This window comes from Haemaphysalis longicornis, unplaced genomic scaffold, assembly GCF_048455015.1.
Source record: "Haemaphysalis longicornis isolate Haplotype H1 unplaced genomic scaffold, Haemaphysalis longicornis Haplotype H1 scaffold_13, whole genome shotgun sequence".
Classification (NCBI taxonomy): domain Eukaryota; kingdom Metazoa; phylum Arthropoda; class Arachnida; order Ixodida; family Ixodidae; genus Haemaphysalis; species Haemaphysalis longicornis.
The window spans coordinates 13,124,186-13,146,474 of NW_027526233.1; the positions used below are offsets into that span (position 1 = coordinate 13,124,186).

The 22,289-nt window shown below is 45.4% G+C and overlaps 1 protein-coding gene across 2 annotated transcripts in view; it reads right to left on the reverse strand.

Moving 5' to 3' along the window:
- The window catches only part of Asator (tau-tubulin kinase asator), a 237,581-nt gene that overhangs the window by 64,341 nt on the left and 150,951 nt on the right, over positions 1–22,289 (reverse strand). For both annotated transcript variants that reach the window (XM_077694763.1, XM_077694764.1), the window contains exon 2: positions 7,276–7,414. In XM_077694763.1, the coding sequence (XP_077550889.1) occupies positions 7,276–7,414 (139 nt within the window). The remainder of the gene's footprint in view (positions 1–7,275; positions 7,415–22,289) is intronic.

Below are 22,289 nucleotides of genomic sequence, written 5' to 3' on the forward strand. Positions count from 1 at the left end.
GGTATTCTTCATTAACCATTATTCCCACCTGTTCCCAGTCCAACGGTCTGAATACTTCTTGTAAACATGTTGTGAATAACATTGGAGAGATTGTGTCTCCTTGCCTGACACCCTTCCTTATAGGTATTTTACTGCTCTCCCTATGGAGGATGATGGTAGCTGTGGGCCCATTGTAGATATCCTCTAGTATTCTTACATAATGCTCATCTGCCCCCTGGTTCCGTAATGCCTGAATGACTGCTAGGGTTTCGACCGAGTCAAATGCTTTCTCATAATCTATGAAGGCTATATATAGGGGTTCAGTATACTCAGCTAACTTCGCTATCACCTGATTGATCGTGTGAATATGTTCCATTGTTGTATAGCCTTTACGGAACCCTGCTTGTTCTTTCGGTTGACTGAAATCTAAGGTTGCAAAAATTCTGTTAGCGATTACCTTGGTAAGTACATTGTCGACGACTGACAGTAAGCTGATCGGCCTGTAATTTTTCAAGTCCTTCGTGTCACCTTTCTGATGGATTAGGAGAATGTTCGCGCTCTTCCGAGATTTGCACACTTGCGGTCATTACGCATCGCGTATACAGGTTTGTCAGTTTTTCAAGTACAATTTCTCCGCCATTCTTCAAGAGGTCTGCTGTTATCTGATCCTCACCAGGTGCTTTGCCCCCTTTCATTTCTTTCAAATCCTTCCTTACTTATTCGGTCTTTATTGATGGGATGTCTATCTCCTCTGAACTACTTTCTCGTTCGGCATTATCCTGGATGTCCCGGCTACTGTACAGATCCCTATAGCACTCCTCGGCTACTGTGACTATTTTATCCCTATATGCGATGACATTGCCTTGCTTGTCTTTAAGTGCATACATCTGATTCTTCCCCACGACAAGACGCCTCTTCACTGCTTTCAGCCCACCTCCGTTCTTTGCCGCCTATTCGATCCTCTCCATAATATACTTCAGTATGTCAGCTGTCTACACTTGTTATTAACTTCGAAAGCTCCGCTAGTTCTATTCTGTCAGCTAGGGTGGAGATTGCCATTTTCTAATTAGATCTTTCGTCTCCTGGGAAATTTTACCGGTATCCTGTCTGGCCATTAAAAACGCCGGTTAATTAAAAAACGCCGGTTAATTAAGCCCAGCAGACCCGGTTTACTTGAAAACGAAATAAAAGACTAATGGCTTAGAGGGGGTAGTATTTATCTGACTGAGCCAATTAACTGCCCCCATTTGACAGGGCAGCTTAACGTAATCTCACCGAGGGTACCTGCTCAACAAATGCCCGTCCACAGTAATCATCAATCTTTATAGTCTAAGTCAAAGAGGGGGTGGTGTACTGCGTGCGAAAGCTTAGCACTGGAAACGCTGCTCGCACTGTATTTTAATAGTTTCATTTAATACACACCCTATTTCGTGTTCGCCGGTAACATTCTGTGGTGCAGGCGCGAGGTACAGGGTCTTCACGAGTCAAACACTAAGACAAAACGCCTAATATACGCGATTTTTAGATGCAGACGCGTACCAAACAACTTCCATCGCACAAAGCCTTAACAAGGGACCTGACCAATCTCGTTTTAATTGCTCGATGAAGACTTTCGGCTGATTATTGATGGCCCGCCACCGTTTCGCCAGTCGTTGCGGGAGCCATGAGACGAGGTGCCGTTGCCATGCAAGCATTGTGCTCTGAATTTCTTGCTCCATTTCTGCTGTAGCTTTTCTCCTAAATATCTTACAACGGCTAAGCAGCTCATACTATGTTACGCACATACCCCGGTAAGTAGGAATAGCATGTCTGTTGGGTACCTTTTGATGTATGCCATGAGCCACAGCGTGGAAAACGTATAGCCATTCCGTTTGAATCTAGTACAATATCGGTGAGCTCACTATGATAAATACGGACACTTATATATATTTTCCTTCGACGAATACGACTTCGCCGACACCCACTCAGTGTAACAATCAAGAAACAAATTATCTTCAGGATTGCATTGCATAGGTGTTAATTCTGCTTGGCAACGCGAAACAAAGCGATAAATATTTATATCTCTGAAAAGAGGCCGCATGTTCCCTATTGTCTACTTTTTAATATTGATCAAGCAACGGCTGAAGCCGCCCACTCCGACGCAAATCAAGTGATCATATACTCACAGCCCGAGAAGAATTCCATTTAGCCCTTTTTGTGCAATTAGCGACCATTAAGAATTGTGGCTGTATGCTTTCTTACATGACCACAGCGTTTTGCCTATAATGATGCGTCTGGTATGACCCGGTGGCTTCTAATAGACTACTACAGGGAATATCCACCAGTTCACAAAGCGAGAAAAAGGAATAGCCGCGACGCTACCATCTGTTTCATTAATTACCGCACCCAGCAATGGCGCGGGAAACGTAATGTGCATTCGCATATCTATTTTCCTAATACTCCCATTGCTCCCATCATTCGCAGCATCCAGATATACGGGTTCCGCAGACACCCTTACACTGCGAATCCGAACTGGTACATTTCGTTAATGATGTTCGTACCAGCGTTGACTACCGAAAGCGTTGACCATCAGACTGTCGCGTTTTTTAGTGTTGGTTAAATCGTTAAAAATATTAATTAGTAGCTATTTTAGCCATAAATCGCCAAAATAGCCAAATTTGACACTAGAAGAAACAAATATAAGTGCCACTTCTGTAGCTAAAGCTTGATTTTATTCTCGTGTCAAAAGAATCGCACGACGATTACTATACTCCCTAAAGCAAAATTTGTAAGCGACGCAACTGCCCTGTTCTCGGTCACGGCGCAAATTTGCTGCATCTCCAGAAGTGGTGCTGTGATCACCGAACGCCCGGCGCCGCGCGCTACTCTGCCGTTATACCGCAGCGCTTCGCTACCGCCGAGCGTGTTTTTGCAAATCGTTTTGAACATCCTGAGCAAATGCCACGTGGTTCGGATGAGCCACAAACGAAGGAAGTATTAGGAAAGTACTGCGAATGTACTAGGAGGAGGGCGCTCCTCGGCGGTGACTTATGGCGAAAATGCGAAGGGGGTGCAGCGAGATATGCCCAGCCGTGGTGACCCGCTGGGAGATGACGTCTTAGCAGTGCGTGCCACCCTCCCCCTCAAACTTTCGCCAGTCGCTGCTGGTCTATTCTCTTTCTGCTGTGGTTGCTCTTTCGCTCGCCGCTTGGTTACGCGGACACCACCGCCTTTGCCTTCGCCGCCGCGAAACCCTCGTACCGGGCGCCAAAGGGCTGCGCAGCAAAAGCTACGCTATGCCGATAATAAACCGACGCGAACCAAATCTCCTGGCTGCCTAACACGGGAGCCCCAGAGCTGTACATCTGGGTAAATAAGGTTCTCTGCTTCTCTCGCTCTTTTTCTTTGTCTCTTACCCGCCGAGAACCATCAGGATTTCTGCTCGATAAAAAAAACAATATCGTTCATGCACGTTCAGGAGGCTGGCAAAATGATTGGTCCAGATAACGAGGTTGCTACACGAATTTGCAGCGTCATCCACTTTCAAAAGAACTGGCCCGCAATGCGAATGCGCAGAGCAAATGTGCCTAACATACTATGACCCTGCACTCTAAGTCGCTATCAGTGGGAGGAGGCACTGCGTAGCCTGGTCCCAGGACTGAAAAAGACCACCATTATCCTCTGACCTAATTAAATGCGCAATAAAATGCTCTCTCTCTCTCTGTCTCTCTCTCTCTCACTCACTCGCCCCCCAACGCGCCGCAGTATCCATAGTAAGGAAAGCCTGCGCGTCCCATACTAGGCGTGCTAGATTTCCTGGTTGTTTCCTCTCTTCTTTGCTGGGGGGATGATTGCCGCTTTTCGTGGTCTCGGAGGCATTCTCAAGGGACATTCAACTCTCATTTTTTTTTTCTCTCGCATTAAACTTGCATAGCAAGATTAGTGTGGATTTGTGGATTAGGCAATTTGTAGCTAGCCATTTGTAGTTAACTATTGTTGACATTCCGCAAGTTATATAATTCCCTGCAGCAGTCCTTCAGGGCGGCTCTTTGCTCTGGCCTGCACTCTCTCTGAGAGGCAATCTCAACGCCACCTTATTCATATGTTAACTGACTTCGTCACCCAAACATCTCTAAAACAACTGTGACCAGGAACGATGATCAAGCAGCCCTCGAAGATGTGTCCTTCAACGACAAATTTCACTATTAATGCTCAAACCCGAGATGTGCAACATCGTTTCATTGCCAGCTTAACGTCTTTACATTTCAGTGCCCGATCACGCATCACCAAAAAACACATTTCAAGAGCAAAGGTGGTCGGGTTTATTGTCCCCCATGCGAAGGTCTCTGCGTACACATTACTAGCGCCATAGAGATGACCACTCGTAATTCTAAACTCCGCTAACGCAACGTGTCTATGTGCATCGAATTGCCATCATCCAGATTGCTAACCCCTTCCAGGCTTCACTGTGAAGGAGGTAACGCGTACCACCTGCACAGGGCATAGCCATATTTCTAGAAGAAACACTCTAAAAAATGATCCTAAATGCACCAATGAAAAGAAAACCCGCTCCAGAAAGGACAGCACGAACGATGAGGTTGAGCTCCTAAAACTGTGACGATGTAGGTATGTTTTTGCCGAAGAAAAAATAAAGCCTTATCCTGTGGAGCTTGAAAATTGCTGGTGTTGTCTTCTTCTTGGTTCACTGAACAATTTTTTTCTCAACCCAAGAAGGTTTGTAAATGTTATAGTAGCTCTCTGAGTGCTGTCCATTGCACAGGAGTTAAATTCACACCAAAACGATGCGACCTGCAACCGAAAACTGGCAAGCATTGCTCAGAGGACCGTCATTGAAGAACACGTGCAGACAGGTAATGTGGCACATGCACTCTAACACTCCTAATTTTGTATTTTGCTAATACCTACTCCAAGGATTTCAAATAGGTGTTCGTAGTCTTACCGACAGAAGTAAACCTGTGCGCGCTAAGGCAATGGGCAGAGATATTCTTTTTTCATTTAAGTGAGATTCAAGAGTGTCTTGAATTTATCTGTCCGCGAATTTGGCCGGTCTAATGGAAGTAAAAACTTTAAGGCAAGTACGCTTTAGGCTTTTAGAGCATTTTAGCGTTGATGAGAGCTTTTCGTAATGTTGCTGAATAAAGTGTGCACTGGCATTTTATTTCAGTCATTTTCCGACATGAGTATATAAGTGTAAGGAGACATTTTTAACCATATTTCATTTGAAATACGTAGATTGCTGGCCCTTATTCTAAACCCCAAGGAAAAAGATGTCGAATGTAAGCTTAAGTCAAGTAGTCCAAACTGCATTACTTCAACAGACGTACAGGCGTATTTTGGTTCACGGGTGGTTTTCTTGCTGCGGTACGTCGACAGATGCAACCACGACGTGAATGAAGAAAGACTAGCCTCAACAAATCTACTTTACGTCGCTGCGTGATATTTACCTAAGTTAATCCTCTCTTTTTATCCAAACACAACCAGCGCGGATTTTCTGCCTTATTAAAGCCTGTAGAAATGGCATGGGTCACGGCGAATTCTGAGAGATGTGTTAAAAAACGTTATGTTTCGCTTTCTGAGCGCCAAAGCTGTAGGACCTATCGAAGCAGTAGTCTGGCGCCAACTGACAAGCTGCTTAACCGGTTTGCTACGGCACGGGACCCGTTCAGTTCCTAGATCACGTCACAGACGCGGCCTCTAAAGTGCCGTACATGTCTTGTATTAGAAGATTATTTCTGCCGCCTTGCCTCTTCCGTACCATATCGCTTCACATTGCGTTGTGAGAAATCCGCTGTTTCGCAATACGGCTGACGACGGCTTAGAAACAGGTGCGAGCGTCAAATATGGTGCTGTTTTGCTGTTTTTTTTATTTTGCTAACTCCGGTCCTTCTTTGTACTCCCCGTCCACTTTCCGCATCGTAACGCTTTTTCTGTCTCTGTCGTCACCGCTGCCCGGACATCAGTCCGTCGGCTGTTCTCGACATTCAGACGGATCGATGGCGACTGGTTAGATACCGTATTTCCACGTTTTTAACGCGCCTCCGCTAGTAACACTCCGACAAGTTCACGTACACAAATTCGAAAAAGTAATTTGACACCGCAGCGCAGACATCAATACAAATTACTTAACGAGCGCAACTGTAGCAGCGAAAATCCTTCGCGCCTTATAAATTTGCTTATTCGCCTCCCTGCAGCTGGAATTGAAAGCGGAAAGGGATTCTTGAAAGTGTTCGCAATATTCCCGCGAACCATGCATTGGGTTTGTTTATGTTTCGTTTTTACTACCCGGCCGCGCCCGGCTGTGTTATCTGTGTCCCAAGCGAAGCGCGTGTTCCATTCTTTATTTTTATGCCGGACTGGCTATCTCCTTCTGATAAGGGGAGCGTTTTGCTCTAACGTCACTTGCTTTGTATAGTTTTCTTTGATCTGCAATGTTATGGATGTAAATCGACGGTTCGAGAAACATTACCGCCGAAAGATAAAATCCTGCAGAGCAGACGCCGCGGTAATCGATTCGCCAACACCAGTCTGCGCACGTCACTTTTTTTACTGCTGTTTCGCCGCCTGTGTATTATTTGAGTTGTTAGGGGAGCACAAGTTCACCCTGATAAACTTGTTTTCCTTGAAGACAACTGCAGAGTCTTTGGCTTCGTGACAATATCAAGTGCATTGGCTTTCATAAATTCACGCATGACGCGCTCTTGGTTCATTCGCTGCTAATTTTTGAATGTTACCTTGAAGTCTTCAAGTTCTTGAAAACATCCGCGGTCAGGGCTGGTGAAGCCTAGCACGAAAGTATGTCTGGCCTTTGTTAAGGTCAAACGTGTGCTCAAGTCTAGGAAACCCCAGGTTTCACGACACTCCTCGGTTTTCCTTGCTTCTGGCAAGTAATTGAAATTACTTTGTGTGCTATTGACGCTGCACAGTGGTGCCTCTCCAGAGCCATGACGACTGAAACAAGGTGCTAAATGCAGTGACAGAAGTATGTGCAGCAGCTGACTAAGGTGTGCCCGTTGAGAATGGGCTCACCAACATTTACTCACGTGCTGCTGACGGATTGTTTTGGATTGTATTGAGTCGCATTTCGGGATTCGCGTATATGGCAATTCTTCTCGCGGATTTGAAGACGGTTTTCGTTAAGAGCACAATTGTAATGCCCACACCAATTTTAAGGCTACTTCTAGCGAACGAGAGTGGGCGTTAGAATCGTGAAATACGCTCCTATTCTCAGGGTGAGACGAGTAGTGTGCATGAAACTCCAGGGCCCAGAACACTCTCTTTTCCTCCCCTTTTTCTTACCACTTTCCACCGCTCTTTGACGACATGTCCGGGTTGCAGGAGGTCCTCGCTGGTCATAGTGATCCTGTAGCTGGACAGGTTGTTGTTGTCGTCCTCCTCTTCGTCGCACGAGGCAGTGCCGCCCCCATTATAGCTGTACCTGGAACGGCACGAGGCGAGCACGGGTCAGGAACGGAGTGCAAACATGCACGGGGAAGCTACGTCGGCTTCACGAAGCGGCTCGCTGGATTCGATACCGCGGGTGTGGTGCAGCAGAACACAGAATGGGCGGCAAAGTGTAGAAGTAATGTTGAACTGCGAGCCTGACCGCATATTTAAGGCAGCGATTGTAAACGTAGTATGAAGTCCTTCTCTCGCCGAACTGAGAGTGCTTTTTTCAAATGGAAAACTAAAAGATATCCCTCAAGAAATTTAATGTTGCATCACTGTGGTAGCCAGCCGTTTTCATATCATACTAACACCAGTCCTCTGCCTCAATCTCTACGCAGTGGGGCTATCTGGTCGTTTTCTACTATCGATGAACAGTATTAAAGCCAATGGTTATGTCCGTGAAGAGCAAAAAACTTCCGATCCGATAGTGCTATCTGGTCGTTATCTATTATCAATGTAACGCAACGAAGCCACTGATCATTTGTGGATTGTGGATCATTTGAGTCTCTGAAGAGTAAAAACTTCCGATACGATGATTCTTCTTATGAGTTGCTCCGTTTCTTCACAATGAAAAAAAAAACAATTTAGCATATTCGGAGTGTACTCATAAACTGTCAAACGTTTAAAACGATCGACATTCACGTTTGTTGATACTTCACCTAAGGAAATATGATGCTCCCGAGCAGGGAAACACTAGCGGATGAAAGGCTGTAACGTTTCTACCAAATGTGTACACAACATATATGAATTTTATTGTTATTCTTTATTAAATTGTGTGCCGAGGTAAACTAGCGTTCAATAAGGCATTCAACAAAATGTCAGTAAAGTACGTCAGTTCATTATTTTTTAAATAGTGTGTGAAGGAAGATAACCTATTCAACAATATCGTGTGGTTGACTAAAGAAAATTCTTTTTATGGTTGTCTTTAGCTATTTGACCAAATTAGCTATAGACGTTCCCATGGCTGTCTTTAGCGATTCGTATCGACATTCCTATAAATGGTTTTAGCTTCTTCTATAGCCGGTTCTACGACTGTCTTTAGCTATTCGCATTGACATGCCTATGGGTGTCTTTAGCTTCTTTTATAGCCGGTTCTATGGTTGTCTTTAGATATTCGTATCGACATTCCTATACGTGGCTTTAGCTTCTTCTATGGAGGGTTGTATGGCCCTTGTTTTTGACATCTGTATGGCTATAGAAGAAGCTAGACACCCCTAGCAATGTCGATACGGGTCGCCAAAGACAGCCATAGCAATGTCGATACGAGTCGCTAAAGACATCCATAGAGTCGTCTAAAGATAATTGGGCCAAATAGCTAAAGACAACCTTAAAACGGATTTTAAATAGCTGACCATACGATACTTTTGCATGGGAACTACGTCTCCTCAATGAAAAATAAAGTGTCTGAACACGATAACAGCGTGAACTACGTGCCGCTCTCATATACCTTAAATGCATGGTCGGTTCACGGCACATAACCACTGCGGTACAATAATATTAAACTGAATTGAACAAAAAAAAACTTTATTTCTCGTCTGAGCAGGAGGAAACTGCGACTAAAGGCACAAACGGCCTGACGAAGATCATCAGCCCCCTACACACTGTGTCAGCAAGGTATTTAATACACTTGTGTCTGTATACAATCCAACAAAGCAAATCGCTTTCACAAATATGTGAATAAAGAAGTGATGAAGCGACTATAAGAAATGAGGTGAGCACAAAAATAAAACAAAGAATTGCAGCACACACTTTCAGAGAACTCTCAGTCATCAAAAAATATATAAAAATAATTTTTGCCCACGTAAAAATATACACACTAATACACAATGCATCACTGAAAAAACTCGCTGCAAGAAAACGAACGGAAATATAGAAAAAAAAACATTTAGCCATCTCGACAAGTACGTTTTAACAAGAGCCAGATGCAGCATATCTCCGGCTTAGGAATGCGCAATAACTAAAAGCAGAGGAAGAAATGCTTATCTATGTCTATGTACGTGGTGTTCTAAACAGTAAGAAAACAAAATCATTTTTAAAAAGTCAGCTATTCGAGAGGGCACACGTTGTTTGAAATATAGAAATCTTGCATGTACTGACGACGAGATATCGATGAATTCTTGCATCCAGCGAGCCCCCAAATACATTTTGCCAAAGTGAAAAGCCACAACGCTAAAAAACCAGTATTTTGTTTTCAAACAGCTTAAGAAAAAACTTTAGAGTCAGTCTGACAATATACCAGCCGGGTTTTCTTTAAAACAAGTGGCAGGAGTATCAGCATAAATTAACTTTTCAGCATCCCAGTACGATGGTGGGACGAGCCGGAGATACCACCATGCGTTAGATGCAAATACAAACAAACCGTGGTTGCAGCCCAAATCGCACAGCAGAAAGAAGCCCCTGGTCTGTCAGAATGTTTTTGTTAAAAATTCAAAAACGTCAGTATCTACAATTACCTTGGCATAATGGGATATGCACCACCATTGGCCATCTACAGTACAGCACCCTCGTGCTCGTCAGCTATCCCAAAGAGAACTGCAAATCATTCTAGGTATCATCTCCCGTGTGCTAGTCTGCATTACTAGAAAAATCATAAATATCACTGAACATTTTTAAACCTACATCAGGCGTCAATTTGCTTAAAGGCGAGTTACCCATTCTTACGAGCCCCCACATTCTAAGATCCGGTGGGTCATCTGAGCATTAGAATACTCAGCGTTTGAACTTCCGTGCAGAGCGTATAATAAACCCCCTTTGAACTGGTTGCGACGATTTGATATGGACGATGCAACACTAGGAAAACCGTGTGTAATTACTACCAAATATCGATGATCCTGTGTGCTCTCACACGTTTAATCCAGCTGCTAGGCATATTTTTAAAGCGAAGCACTTTTTGTTTCAGCGAAGGCGACCGTACGCGAAAACGCACAGCACAAAAGCCAACTTTACACAATTGAAGGGCACATCGTGATTATGGGTTGCCATAAAGGCCCATCAAACGCCTCAAGAGAAGGAAATGTTTCCCAAAGTCAGAATCGCAGCGGGGTTCCTCGCATTATGAAGCCGACTTCTATTCGATCGCGCCATTTTCCCTCTGTAAAAAGAGGTTAGGATTAGCACTGTTACTTTCCCTCACTTTCCTTGGGATAAAGCTTCGCGTTTCAACTATCGTTCTCTTAAGAAAGGGGCTTCGATTTTGTAGTATTTGCAAGAGCGTTCTCCGCACAACTGAGCAACAAGAATTCTCCCCGCGTCATTCTCCGTAAACACTGAGCACGATAAGCTGAACGAGGTTACATAACCCGCAACACAAATTTCATTCTTCGCCACTCGTCCAAATAAGCTAGTTTACACCGTCCCAACAGCGCCTGAACCTTACACTGGTTGCAAGCCACTCCAATAAACCCGGGTTATCTTTATTCGGGATAAGATATATGGGGGATGACAAAAGTAGACTCGAATAGAACTCGGCCGCTGTGGCCCTTTAGAGCGTAATAAAACTTCCTCCCTGCTTCTTATAGACAACCTAGCACATAGGTTGCAGACAGACCTTCAAGAATTACAAACGACGTTGGGCTTCCACTGTTGCATCATGTTATCATACCACCACACACCCTTTAAAAGTACTCACCAGTTGTTCGCTCACAATACAACAATCGCTCACAGTACAAAATTCCTCCACTCCTTTGCGTCATTAAGCGCCTTTCTTAGCTCGCCACTCTTACTCTCGGGCTTGAGGCAACTAGTGGCCGTTTGACTGGCCGTCAAACGGCCATCCTACGTCAAACGCTTTGACTGGCCGTACCCCAACCCGCGTTAAACATTCTCCAGACATTCTGAGGGGCTGCCGGGCATAGACCTCAGTGACAGAGCGTTATGCTGCTCTTTCACGTGACCGCGCTTTTTACGAGCGTTTCAGTCCACTTGGGCAGAACGGCATGCCAAGACGCAATTAGCTGGGGCATCAACCTCACCAATTGCAAGCTTTTTGACTCGCCTGAGCTACAATAGGAGGAACTGTACTGAGTGCTTACGGCAGCATCAGTATACTGCCGCCTACCGCACGTCTTCATGAAAAAATGTTCTCTCTAGTGTCCGGGGACATGAATTGTGATAGTCGCAACGTTGACGGTTTTTTTTGTTTGTACCGCTAAAAAAAGGTTGGCTGAGATTTATCGTTTTGCCTAATACCGAGTAACTATGCAGCCAGTTATGCATTTCTTGAATACTACGAACCTTCTCCGCCTATTCCACTGAAATACTCCCTCAAATACCCCTTTGAACACAACACCGTTTATGCCACGTGTATTTTTGATTTGGGTTTTCATCCTTTCTATTTACAGTAGTTTTACGGAGCAAGACTTTACTTGCAAGGATTATCTACTAATCGTTCTCTGAGCAACCTACGAATCTGTTCTATGACTGTACATTTATTTTGTACAGTGCGCGTCAGGCTTGTCTAGGGCAAGCGAGCGCGCGGCTTGGGAGCGTGCGGGCGACATCTGCTGATAGCGGCTGGGTTAGAGATAGCTTGCCATTGCGCGTGCGCCGATCTCGGACAGGGCCAGGCCGGTCTTCGTTTTGCATGTGCAGCTCGACTTTGCAGACGCCACCACCCTCGAGGGGCAATTGTCTTTCACAGTGGCAGCCGGGAGCGTTGACAGGCCAGATAGACGCGTCGTTCCACGCGGTGCAATAACCCATCAGGCGGTTACGCAATGCTAGAAAACGACCTCCGCTAATCTTCTGAATCTCATGTTTAGCAAACGAAAAGCACGCAACAAGAACGCACTGCAGGGCTTTCCGTTGAAACTTTTGTGCGAATAATTAACGGCGGCACTGATAATGCATGGCGTCAAATTACACGCTTACCCCGTGTCACCGCCTACGATTTGCACTTCAGAATAAAAGCGCCCCTTGTGGGGCGGGGCGTCTCTAAGTTTGGGAGGCCCATGCTATAAGACGACCGACCCGAGCCTGTCCGAGATCCACGCACGCGCAATGGCAAGCTATCTCCAACCCAGCCACTATCAGCAGATGTCGCCAGCATGCTCGGAAGCCGCGCGCTCGCTTGCCCTAGACAAGCCTGACGCGCACTGTACAAGCCCGCCCTTGAAATGTCTCGAACAGTTATACAGGAGTATCTGTGCGTCACATTATAAAAGTATTGCATCTGCTTATATTTTCTAGACGTTTGATCCTTCTAGAACTACCAGATTTTATTTATTCCGTTTATTAAACCCCTGGATATAACAGGGTGTTTAAAAAATTTCACAGCGTTTTTCATTCATCAGATTGTGGTCATATTATTTACAGTGATTCGTGTCACGTGCGTAAGCTCCGTTATAAACAAAGTTGAGCCAACGACTTTGTGAAGAGCCAACCTGGAACGGTTGCACAGTCATTCTTGTCGGTAATTGAAAAGGACGTCCTGAATCGGAAGCGTCCAAAACAAAACGCATTCGTAGCTCCCGCCGCATAGTTCAGTAAATACAAGAAATTGTCTGCAGGAGTGAGGTGATTCGAGGTTCGTAACAAAGGAAACCTTGTTATCCGACTATTCATTCGTCAGCAACAATCAATAAACACGAGCCTTCATAAGGACCCTTGGTTAAGCATGGTAGCATATCAGAAATAAAAACAAAATAAACAAACAAACAAAGCAATAATAAACTGTCGCCAAGTTATGAGAATACCAATGCATTGCGAAGGACGGATGACATCGTCGTTGACAAAGTTTCCGCTTTGCCGAAAAACAGATGGAGCTGCAATGATGCAATCACTAAAGCTGAATGATCAATACAAATCAGATAGCTGACATCATTTATTTTGGCGTCAAATTTTCCGTGAACAGAATTGTACGCAATCTACTTCCAGTAGAACACCAAGGCTTATGTAACGCATTTCGTGTCCTTTCTCCCGACAGCGTGAGCGATTCAATCGCTCAAACTAAGCATACGGATGACCATTTCTAAACGTACATAAATACTACAGCACTGAAACATTAGCAGAATATGGGCGTTTAAATCAGTGAACATATCCTTAGCGCCCTCCACTGCACCGGTTTTGATGTCTCTAACACGGGGGCCTTGATTTGAGGAGAGTAAAACGCCGTTGCCACTTTTAAATCACTTGTCACCTATTGAGAGTATACATATTCCTATGATTCTTATTGGACGCCGTCAATTCAAATCTAATTTTTTGTCACGACACCGTTGCGGACATTGAGAAGTGCCTCGTCGTCCAGCTTTTTTAGCACACTACCGGGGCCTTACTCTGTTTTCAAAGGTCAAAACTTGAAGGTCGCCGCACAAAGTGGCAGAGTAGCAACGGACGCAAAAGAATCCGCATTTGCGAGTAAAACGCTGGCTCCTTCAGCGGCTACAGCGTCGTTGGCAGAAATGGCCTGCTCCATCCTTGTTTACTTTTCCCTTCGCCGCGTCCAGCGAAAACCGCCCTAAAAGTGGCTCTCGAAAATCCCACCTTCGGACCAGGTTTATGGGAGGGATTTCTCGCGCCTGTTTCTAGCGTGCTCGTACGTGTAAACGCCGGCAGCTTTATGTGGCAGAATCACGGTTCAGCATCAATGATAGGCTTCCTGAGGAACCCCTCTTTGTTCGCGCAATGCCTGCAGGCCACGATAATCCCGCCTGCGAGCGATGAGGCAGCGAGCCGTTTCATGAGGCCATGAAGATTTCGCGAAAGATGAAACTAGACAGCCGATCACGGAAGCACTAAAAATGTTTACGAAGAAAGGCCACGAGTCAACAGGAAGTGTATCTTTCTTGAGGATAAGAACAAAGTTTTTTTTTTCTTTTGGTGCGGCTCAGACTCTTAATCCGATTGCACCCATAGAGATGCTATTTCGGATAACTTTGAGCGCCCTGTGATGTTTTATGGACAATGGTGTTTTCTGTTTCTCTACATTTAACTGTTCTTTTCTGCGAGGAAGAAAGCCATCACACAAAGCTCCTCCGCCCAACGTATCAGTTAGCGTAGACTTTATTCTTTTATTTTTTTATTCGTACTTTCGCTCCTTACTCTCAGTGAGCTAATTAATTTCGCTTCCCGATTTCAATATTATTCTTTCTGTAGAACAGTTACTGCAACACTACAACTACAGCAACTGTGCTCGAATAGAAACGTATCCTTTGCGCAAATGATCCGTTTTTTATTAGGCGTATTTTGTTCGCTGTTACGTTGGGGTGGGTGTATGTTTACTTCTTCTGTGTTCTAGTATCCATAGTCTTTTTATCTTCGCCTACGTTTCTCATTAATTTTGGTGGAATGTTTGCGCCGGTTTTTATGTAGACCACATTGCCGCTTTCCCTTTTAAATTAATGCACAGCATACTGTTTCACGCGTACGACCTATTTGCGAGCAGGTGATGAGGTCTGCCGTAGTGAAGAGCTACGAATGCCTTACAGCTTTGAATATTTGCGAGCCTAACTTTAAATACATAGTTTTTTCTCCGTTTAAAAAGAGCTGCCGCGGATTGTAATCGAACCCTCCCACTTGCCCTCAGTGCCTCAACGCATTTGCCACTTAGCCACCGTAGTCGGTTTTAAAGACGACCCTGTACTCAACTCCCATTCAAGCCTATCTTTGCAGGCCACAAACGCGAACACCTGTGTGGCGAGATTTCAGCTCGTGTCGAAGATACCCACGCCGTTTCAACAATGCATCCACTACTGCGCGCCTTGTCGCCCCCATGCGGGTTGAGGGAATTAAATACCGAAAATTTTGTGTTTTTCACCTGCATCTGGGCCTTAGCGGCTTCTTTCAAGCATCCTTTGTTTTTCACGGGTGACCATGTGTCCTCACTCTGGTCGGGTAAACCAGCCTAGCAACCAAACGTTTCGCAAACGCCCCACCATTTCCGACGAAGGGCACCTTCGGGCAACCCCTGGCACCTAGGCTCCCGTCCTTCTCCCACATCGCTGCGTTTATTTATGGTTATTCAGCATTTCATTTTCAGCACAGTGTGCTAATAAAAAACACAGAGTAACCGTGTTTACAGGCGAATAAGCACCAGCAGTTCTAGCTTCCGCCCGCGAAGACGAGAAAAGTAGGTTTACCGGCAATGTGTGTTGCCTGCGCTATGTGTGTGTTGCCTCTTTCTTTGTGTCTTGTCTTGAACGCTCTTTTTGCATAAATTACAGACAGCACGTCACTTTTCGACGCAATCTTGCACGCGAAGCTAAGAGCTTTCTCCACTTTAGCCTGTGTCATATAGACAAGAGATAGAGAGAAAGGTTCATTGATGGAAACAGAGATAGTGAAGACGAGGGGAAAACGGATGGAGAGAGGGAAAGGAAGCGAAATAGAGAGTTTGATGTATAGATACAAACATGAAGGGAAAGTGCGAGAAGAAACGAGAGGTGAAAGACAGGCAGATACAGGGCGAACGAGAGAGAGAGAGAGAGTAAGCTAAGAGTAAGGGCCAGAAACAGAGAGTCGCATGACTAACAAAGAAAATCACCGTATCGCCGCTTTTCCGTTTCTTGTCTTTGTAGTTGTGACGCAATCTAAACAGGAGTCACCCGGAACGAGCCCGCAACGAACGCGTCTCAGCGGTGGACACGCGACAAAAGGTAGCCGGGGGTTGTTGCGGTTCAGGATTCCGCGCGGGCCTAAAAGCGGCCCGCGCAATCGCTATTTCCGTTCGACTGCCAGAAGTGGCTGCGGCCAAAATAGCCGGGGGACCCGGCGGAGAAGAAACCTGCCGCTCTCCGCATGCCCCGGGTAAAAAAGCGACACAAGCGCGGGCCCGGCTGCCCGAACAGAAGGAACACGAGGCGTGTGCGCTTTTGTGTTGCGCGTTCCAGCGTCCTGACACGAGTCGCGGTGTGAAGCAATGCCCCCAGGCTCGCGGGCCAGAAAGAAAAATGTAGGAACCGCCGGAACACGTCGGCCAGCAACCGACGCAGTTTTCAAGCCCGCGAACTCCGGCTCTGACTACTGCCTGCGCAAACCGCCAAAGCAGCGGTGCTGAAATCTATAAGTCACCTTCTTTGTCTCCCGGGGCATTTAGAGAAACATTTGGCGCGTGTGCCGTTACCGACAGAGCGGAGCCGCAGCCCGGCGGGGCTTCTTTCGTAGCACTCGAAAGCTAGTGGTCTCTGCTACTGTTGGAAAGCTACCGACCAACCTCGGCAATCGTTTCGGCGTATGCTGAAAACATCTACGCCTGAGTATTCGTTCCAGCGCCTGCCAGGGATGAGTGCTTATTGGCGTGAGCATTATCATGCTAACATTACCGTCAAACATATTACTCAATTATAAAGAAGCCACAGTTATTTTTTTTTTCTTGTCCGGTACGAGACAGCTCCACCTGTGGGCTATAGCTGAGCATTCTAATGACCAACAAACACTGCAATTGCAGCAGATTCTGTTCCACCACTGAAGTATTTAAGCCCACTGCGCGTAAAACGTTTTTGTTGGCGCCACTACAAAAAATGGCCTTGTAACGTCGAAAAGACCCAGCCGATTTGAAATCCAACAATCAATACACATGCGATGTTACACTGAGGCAATAACAGCCAGACAAAGTCTTCAATCAGTTTTTGCTATGGGAAGCACCTTTGGCCAGCACCGATCAAAAGACAGAGAGAGAGTAAATGTTTATTGAAAATGAGAAGAGGGCCTGAGAAAATTATCTTGGGCCTGCTACTTCCCACTGGGGTGAGTGTATTGGGGATAAAAAGAGAAAGGAGTGAATATGGAAGGTATGTGATGTTACAATGAAATCGACAAATGAACTATGTACAAGCCGTAAAACCTCACGTACAACGGGGCGCTGAATGAGACGAATGCAGTGCACTTCGCAGCACATGAGTATCGTCTATAAAAAACAAAAAAAAACATTAAAACATTATTTCGAAGTCTGTTAAATTTTGTCGCATCCTAGAGCCGAGAATCCAGAGAGGAATCACCAAGAAATGTAAGCAGGGATTCAACGGCTAGGCCTTGTTTCCTGTTGAAAGAGCTGACCCTCAACGCTTGGAGGGGAGCGAAGGAGCCGGGAGACTTGGACGACGCCGCCACCCCAAGTTTGAGCTTAACCTCTTTGCAATGCTGAATAAAAGCTTCGCAAAAGCGTTATTTGCACCGTTTTTTCCTACCATTATTCCCATGTTACACAGCGGGCCTCTGACCTTTTTGGTATAATAATGTCATTCGGTCTATTACATCCACTTTCTCTCTCTGTCTGTCTTTGTAGTCACGCGCCAAGGTTTTATAGATGATGTTAAAAATGGAAATTTTATTATACGTTTCCCCCCGGTATACTCAATGAGGGAGCGTAAACACAACGCACCTATGAGTCAAATGGCTTAAATTTTGACATCTCTTAGACGTAAAGAGTTTGTGATTTTAAACTCTAAGAATATAGCAGTCCAGATTTCAACAAGGCTTATAACAGATTTGCAGAGGCTTATAACAGTAGTCCAGATTTGAACAGGCATATGACTAGGCTTACCAGCGTGGACAGTTGAAACAATAAAGTTTCCTCAATACTTTCTGGAATATATTGCACACGTTTTCACGCGTTTTCGTGTAGCCTTACAAAATTTTGTTACCGTTCAAAGAATCTCCCAAAGAAATTCGGTTATTGCGCTATCCGTCGTGTACAAAAGTCGCATTTGAAGAATGTGACGACTAATGCACGATAATACAAATTTCTGGAAAATTCTTGCAACCATTTGCGCGAAAATTGGTGTATTTAAAACAAACACGTTTTCTCATTGCTGTTTGTTAATGATATGGTGTTTGAGACCCCTCCTTATTCCCCTTTCCCAACCCCTCCTCCTCGATGTCACGTCACCATCTGCAGCACGAGTAGTGACGCTTGCAGTGAAATGTCAAATAGGTTTCAGCGAACTTTTCTCGGCAAAAGTGGTCAGAGTCTCAATAGTATAAAATTTTCTTGCTTTTCCCTAAACTTAAGACTGCGTTTAATAACTCGACTCTCAGGCTAGGCCAGAGAGCAGAAAAAGCGCAATGGACGCGAAAAGGGCAGCGCATCATCCTGTTGTCCGTCATTGTCCTTTCAATGTCGCTGCTTCTGCTGTTTTTGAAAATGCACCAACCAGCCCAAATTTCTATTTTCTTGAACATATCGGTGAATCTTATTGGCCATTCTAATGGAGATTATTTTTCTTTGCTGAGTGCGGGTGTTTCTGACACAAAGAATAATTAAATTGTAGGTCCGGAGTACCTTAGGACCACACAATGCCCGTCCGCGTCCGTGCGAATAGCATTTACCATCGCACAAAATCCCACAGGCACTGGCAGCATTCGAGCCTGTATCTGGTAGACAAGACAGGTTAGTGTCAGTCGTCTTACCCACTGCGCTACGACCGCGATTTAGTACCAGAGAGTCAAACGGCTTACTCCCTCGCCTGTAACGGTGCGGAATACCTTAGGACCTCCCAATGCCCGCCCGCGCCCATCCGTACGCACACCACCATCAAGCGAAAATCAAGCGAAATTCTATTTGAGCAGTCAGTGGGTTTCATTTAGGGTATAATCAAGGTGGAACGCACGGCTCAAACCGAATGATGGTCGGGCGCAACTTGGATGTCATTTCCAGTCCCCGAACTCCGCACCTTCGCCATCATCAACGGAGTGGAGATGCTGCCATTTTTTTCCACATCTTTGTGTGATGATATAAAAAACAAACACAATAATTGTTTGGAGACCTGGATTTCTCTGCTACAGCGTTCCAATCAGAAAGCACGGCGACTTTTATGCTAACATAAAGAACTAAACGCGACAACAGCTTTAGTGGTTATTATTTTCCTGTACCGGGAGTAAAAAAAGCTATTTAGACGCAATATTTTCTTTCCCCTACCAGGATCCGGTATTTTCATCAAACGTAAAAATATTCTGTTTTGCTTGGCCCCGCCTAAATTCTGCGATTCCCCAATACTTCTGACGGCAGCTGTGTTTTTCGTTTGAAGAGGACCAGCGGAGCGCAATACGCCCTACAACGAGCAGAATGTTGTGTGGCCTTCCAACAACACGCCCGTGGCTGGACAGTACTGTTGATCCAAGGATCCACAACCTCGTCACAATATTCAATATACAGTTGTCAAAATTTTCTAGGCCATGCGAAAGATACCTGGCCACGAAATAATTCAAAGCAAAAGATGAACATTTCACTGCGACGAAATCATTTTATGGCAGTAAGAAGGAGGGGTGTTTTCTCCAACTTTTTAGATGCGACGCATCTCATTCACTCGCCTTGTCCCTGCATCCATCCGGCGTTGTTGTCGGCGTTGTCGGCGTCCACCCCTCCCCCATTCTCCTCGCCGCGCCAGCTGCGCTCTCCGCCGCTCACCCCCTCTCCTCTCTGATAGCGAACACTCTCTCGCGAGGGGCATTGGATTGCATTGGATTGGATTGGCTTGGCTTGGCTTGGCTTGGCTTGGCTTGGATTGGATTGGATTGGATTGGAACTCTGCAATGCTTCGCATCACCTCAGGGTTCCCCTCGGGAAGATGGTGTAATTTTTTGCGTTAAACCGTTAAGCATTGCTCGAAAGGTAAGCTAGTATTTTGAATTTTTTTCGCAGACTACGCACTTTGGTATGGCCTATAAAATTTTCACAAATACTGTACACGATAAAATGGATGACCTCTTACTTCTTTGAATCGCCAGTGTTTACACTCGATAAACTCACTTGTTTCACTTTCGCGCAGACGCTGAGCGGACTACGTTTGTTGGACCAGATAGAGATAACTCCGTGTCAAGGGCACGATTTGGCAATATTCTTGGCTGAAAACAGCGACCATAAGGAAATTCAAAAGAGTGGTGGTGGCCAAGACGCTCTTATCGGCCTAAAAAACGTCCTCAATGCCCTAATTTTCTCCAGCTGCTGAGTTTGCAACTGATGTGTGAATTAAATGGAGTAGGTCCACGTGCAAGTGCATCCAACATGATCCCGAATAACGATTTGGTTGGGTTTACAGCTTAGGAATGCTGGGCACTCTGAATGTTGTGCACTGAACTTAGCAAAAGAGAACACACTTTAACTGAATTAGCTAACCTAAGAATAAATCATCTAAGTTACTGCACTCGCTATCCTGAACCCAACAACGTCGACACATGCCGAACATATTATGGCACACAGATGCTGAAACATCGTATACCGTCCATTCTTAATACGTTATCACGTGAAAGCAACTCAGATATCGCTTCCATCTCATTCAAACGCTTGCGGCAAAATTTCTTGTAGTTTCTCTGCACTTGTGCAAGAACGCACTTTTTTACTTGTTTCTATTTGCGACGTATGACTGTAATGAATTTGCGTTGTGCCAAGTTCTTTGCCCTGTGCGTACTTTTTATTTTGTCTGAGCTGTCCTCTCTCGTTTTTCTGTCTCCTTTTTTGTTGCCTCTTTTTTTTTCTTCGTTTCTTGTTTCTTTCGTTCTCTTTCTTTTTTCTCTTTTTTCGCTTGATATGATTCCTTCCTTTCGGTCTTTGAGTTGTTGTTCATGGCAATTTGCTGAGTTACTTATTATGTATATTGCTGATAACGTACAGAGTAAGTTGTACATTTTTTCCCTGTATGTTTCACCCCATTTCAGCAATCGGACTGTATAGATTTTTTCTTCTGTTTTGGAATCCGAATCTGTATTCTTTGATGCACTGTACCGCAGACGTGCTAATAGTGTACCCTGTATAACATTTGCACTAATTGCAAAGCAGGGGGTACGGGCCCAGTCAAGCCTAGTTATGGCTTTTTGTCCGTACCTCCCAAAAATTGTATTGAATTTAATTACTAGCGCCAAAGCAAAATTGCAGTTTTTCCCGATCCTGAACATTGCGACTAAAACTTTTTTCCATGAAATCACCATTCACGGCAAGAAACCTGTGAAACACCTTATGCTGCATTCCCCCCTTCAATTTCGCTTACCCTGAACTGCAAAAGCTCACTGTACCGGCCGGTTAGAGAGTGAAATGTAGCATAAATTCATTGCCACGAAACACGTTTGCTTACAAATGTAGAAACTACGGTAGCGACAATATTCAATGAATTCAAACTTTACGGGTAGCGACAATCCTCCGCTTCCTTTACCACGATTTTTCAATTCTTTCCTGCAGCAACACCCACGAAAAAAATGACGAAGAGTCATGAGAGTACTTCCGGCTACTTAGTGAGACGGATTTCTCGAAAAAGAAATGATAATTTTTCAATCAAACACATTTAAAAAAAACTAAAGCAGGTGTACACTTCCACGCGAAACATTTCCAACAACATAAAATATCCCATGATTCTGGCATTTCAACCGCTACCCTCGTGCTCGGCCGCCCCAACCCGCTCACGTACCTGTAGCCGTAGTCGAGCCAGAAGAAGTGCACGTTGTCCAAGGTCCCCAAGGCGCGAACGCGGACGCGACCCATGACTCCAAAGCCACAACCACCGCGTGACCGAAATTCTTTCTCCACTGGAGATCCCCCCTTTTCCCCGGGGAGTGACAGTTCTCGCGGAATCGAGCGCAGCGACTTGTCTGGCACACACGAGACACGTGCCACGCAGACAGCCCCGGCATCCACAGCCATTGGGGAGAAGCGCGACGACGGTCATCACGCCATGGCTGATCCTGACCGGCCCGCCATTTTCTTTTCTTTGTTTGCTGATCCCGCCCCTTCTGCGCTTCCCGCAGTCACCGGGGGACGTGATTTCATCACGGCTGTCTTTCCCCTCTTTCCGGAACACGAAAGAACGCGATGTAGCATGTGTTGCCAGGCGGTACTGGTGCGCCTCCCTCCTGGTGGAAGAGCGTCCTCCCCAAAGTACGTACGTACACGCGTTCGTAGCGAAACACGCAGCTTAGGGCAATAAATCAGGCTCCCTACTACC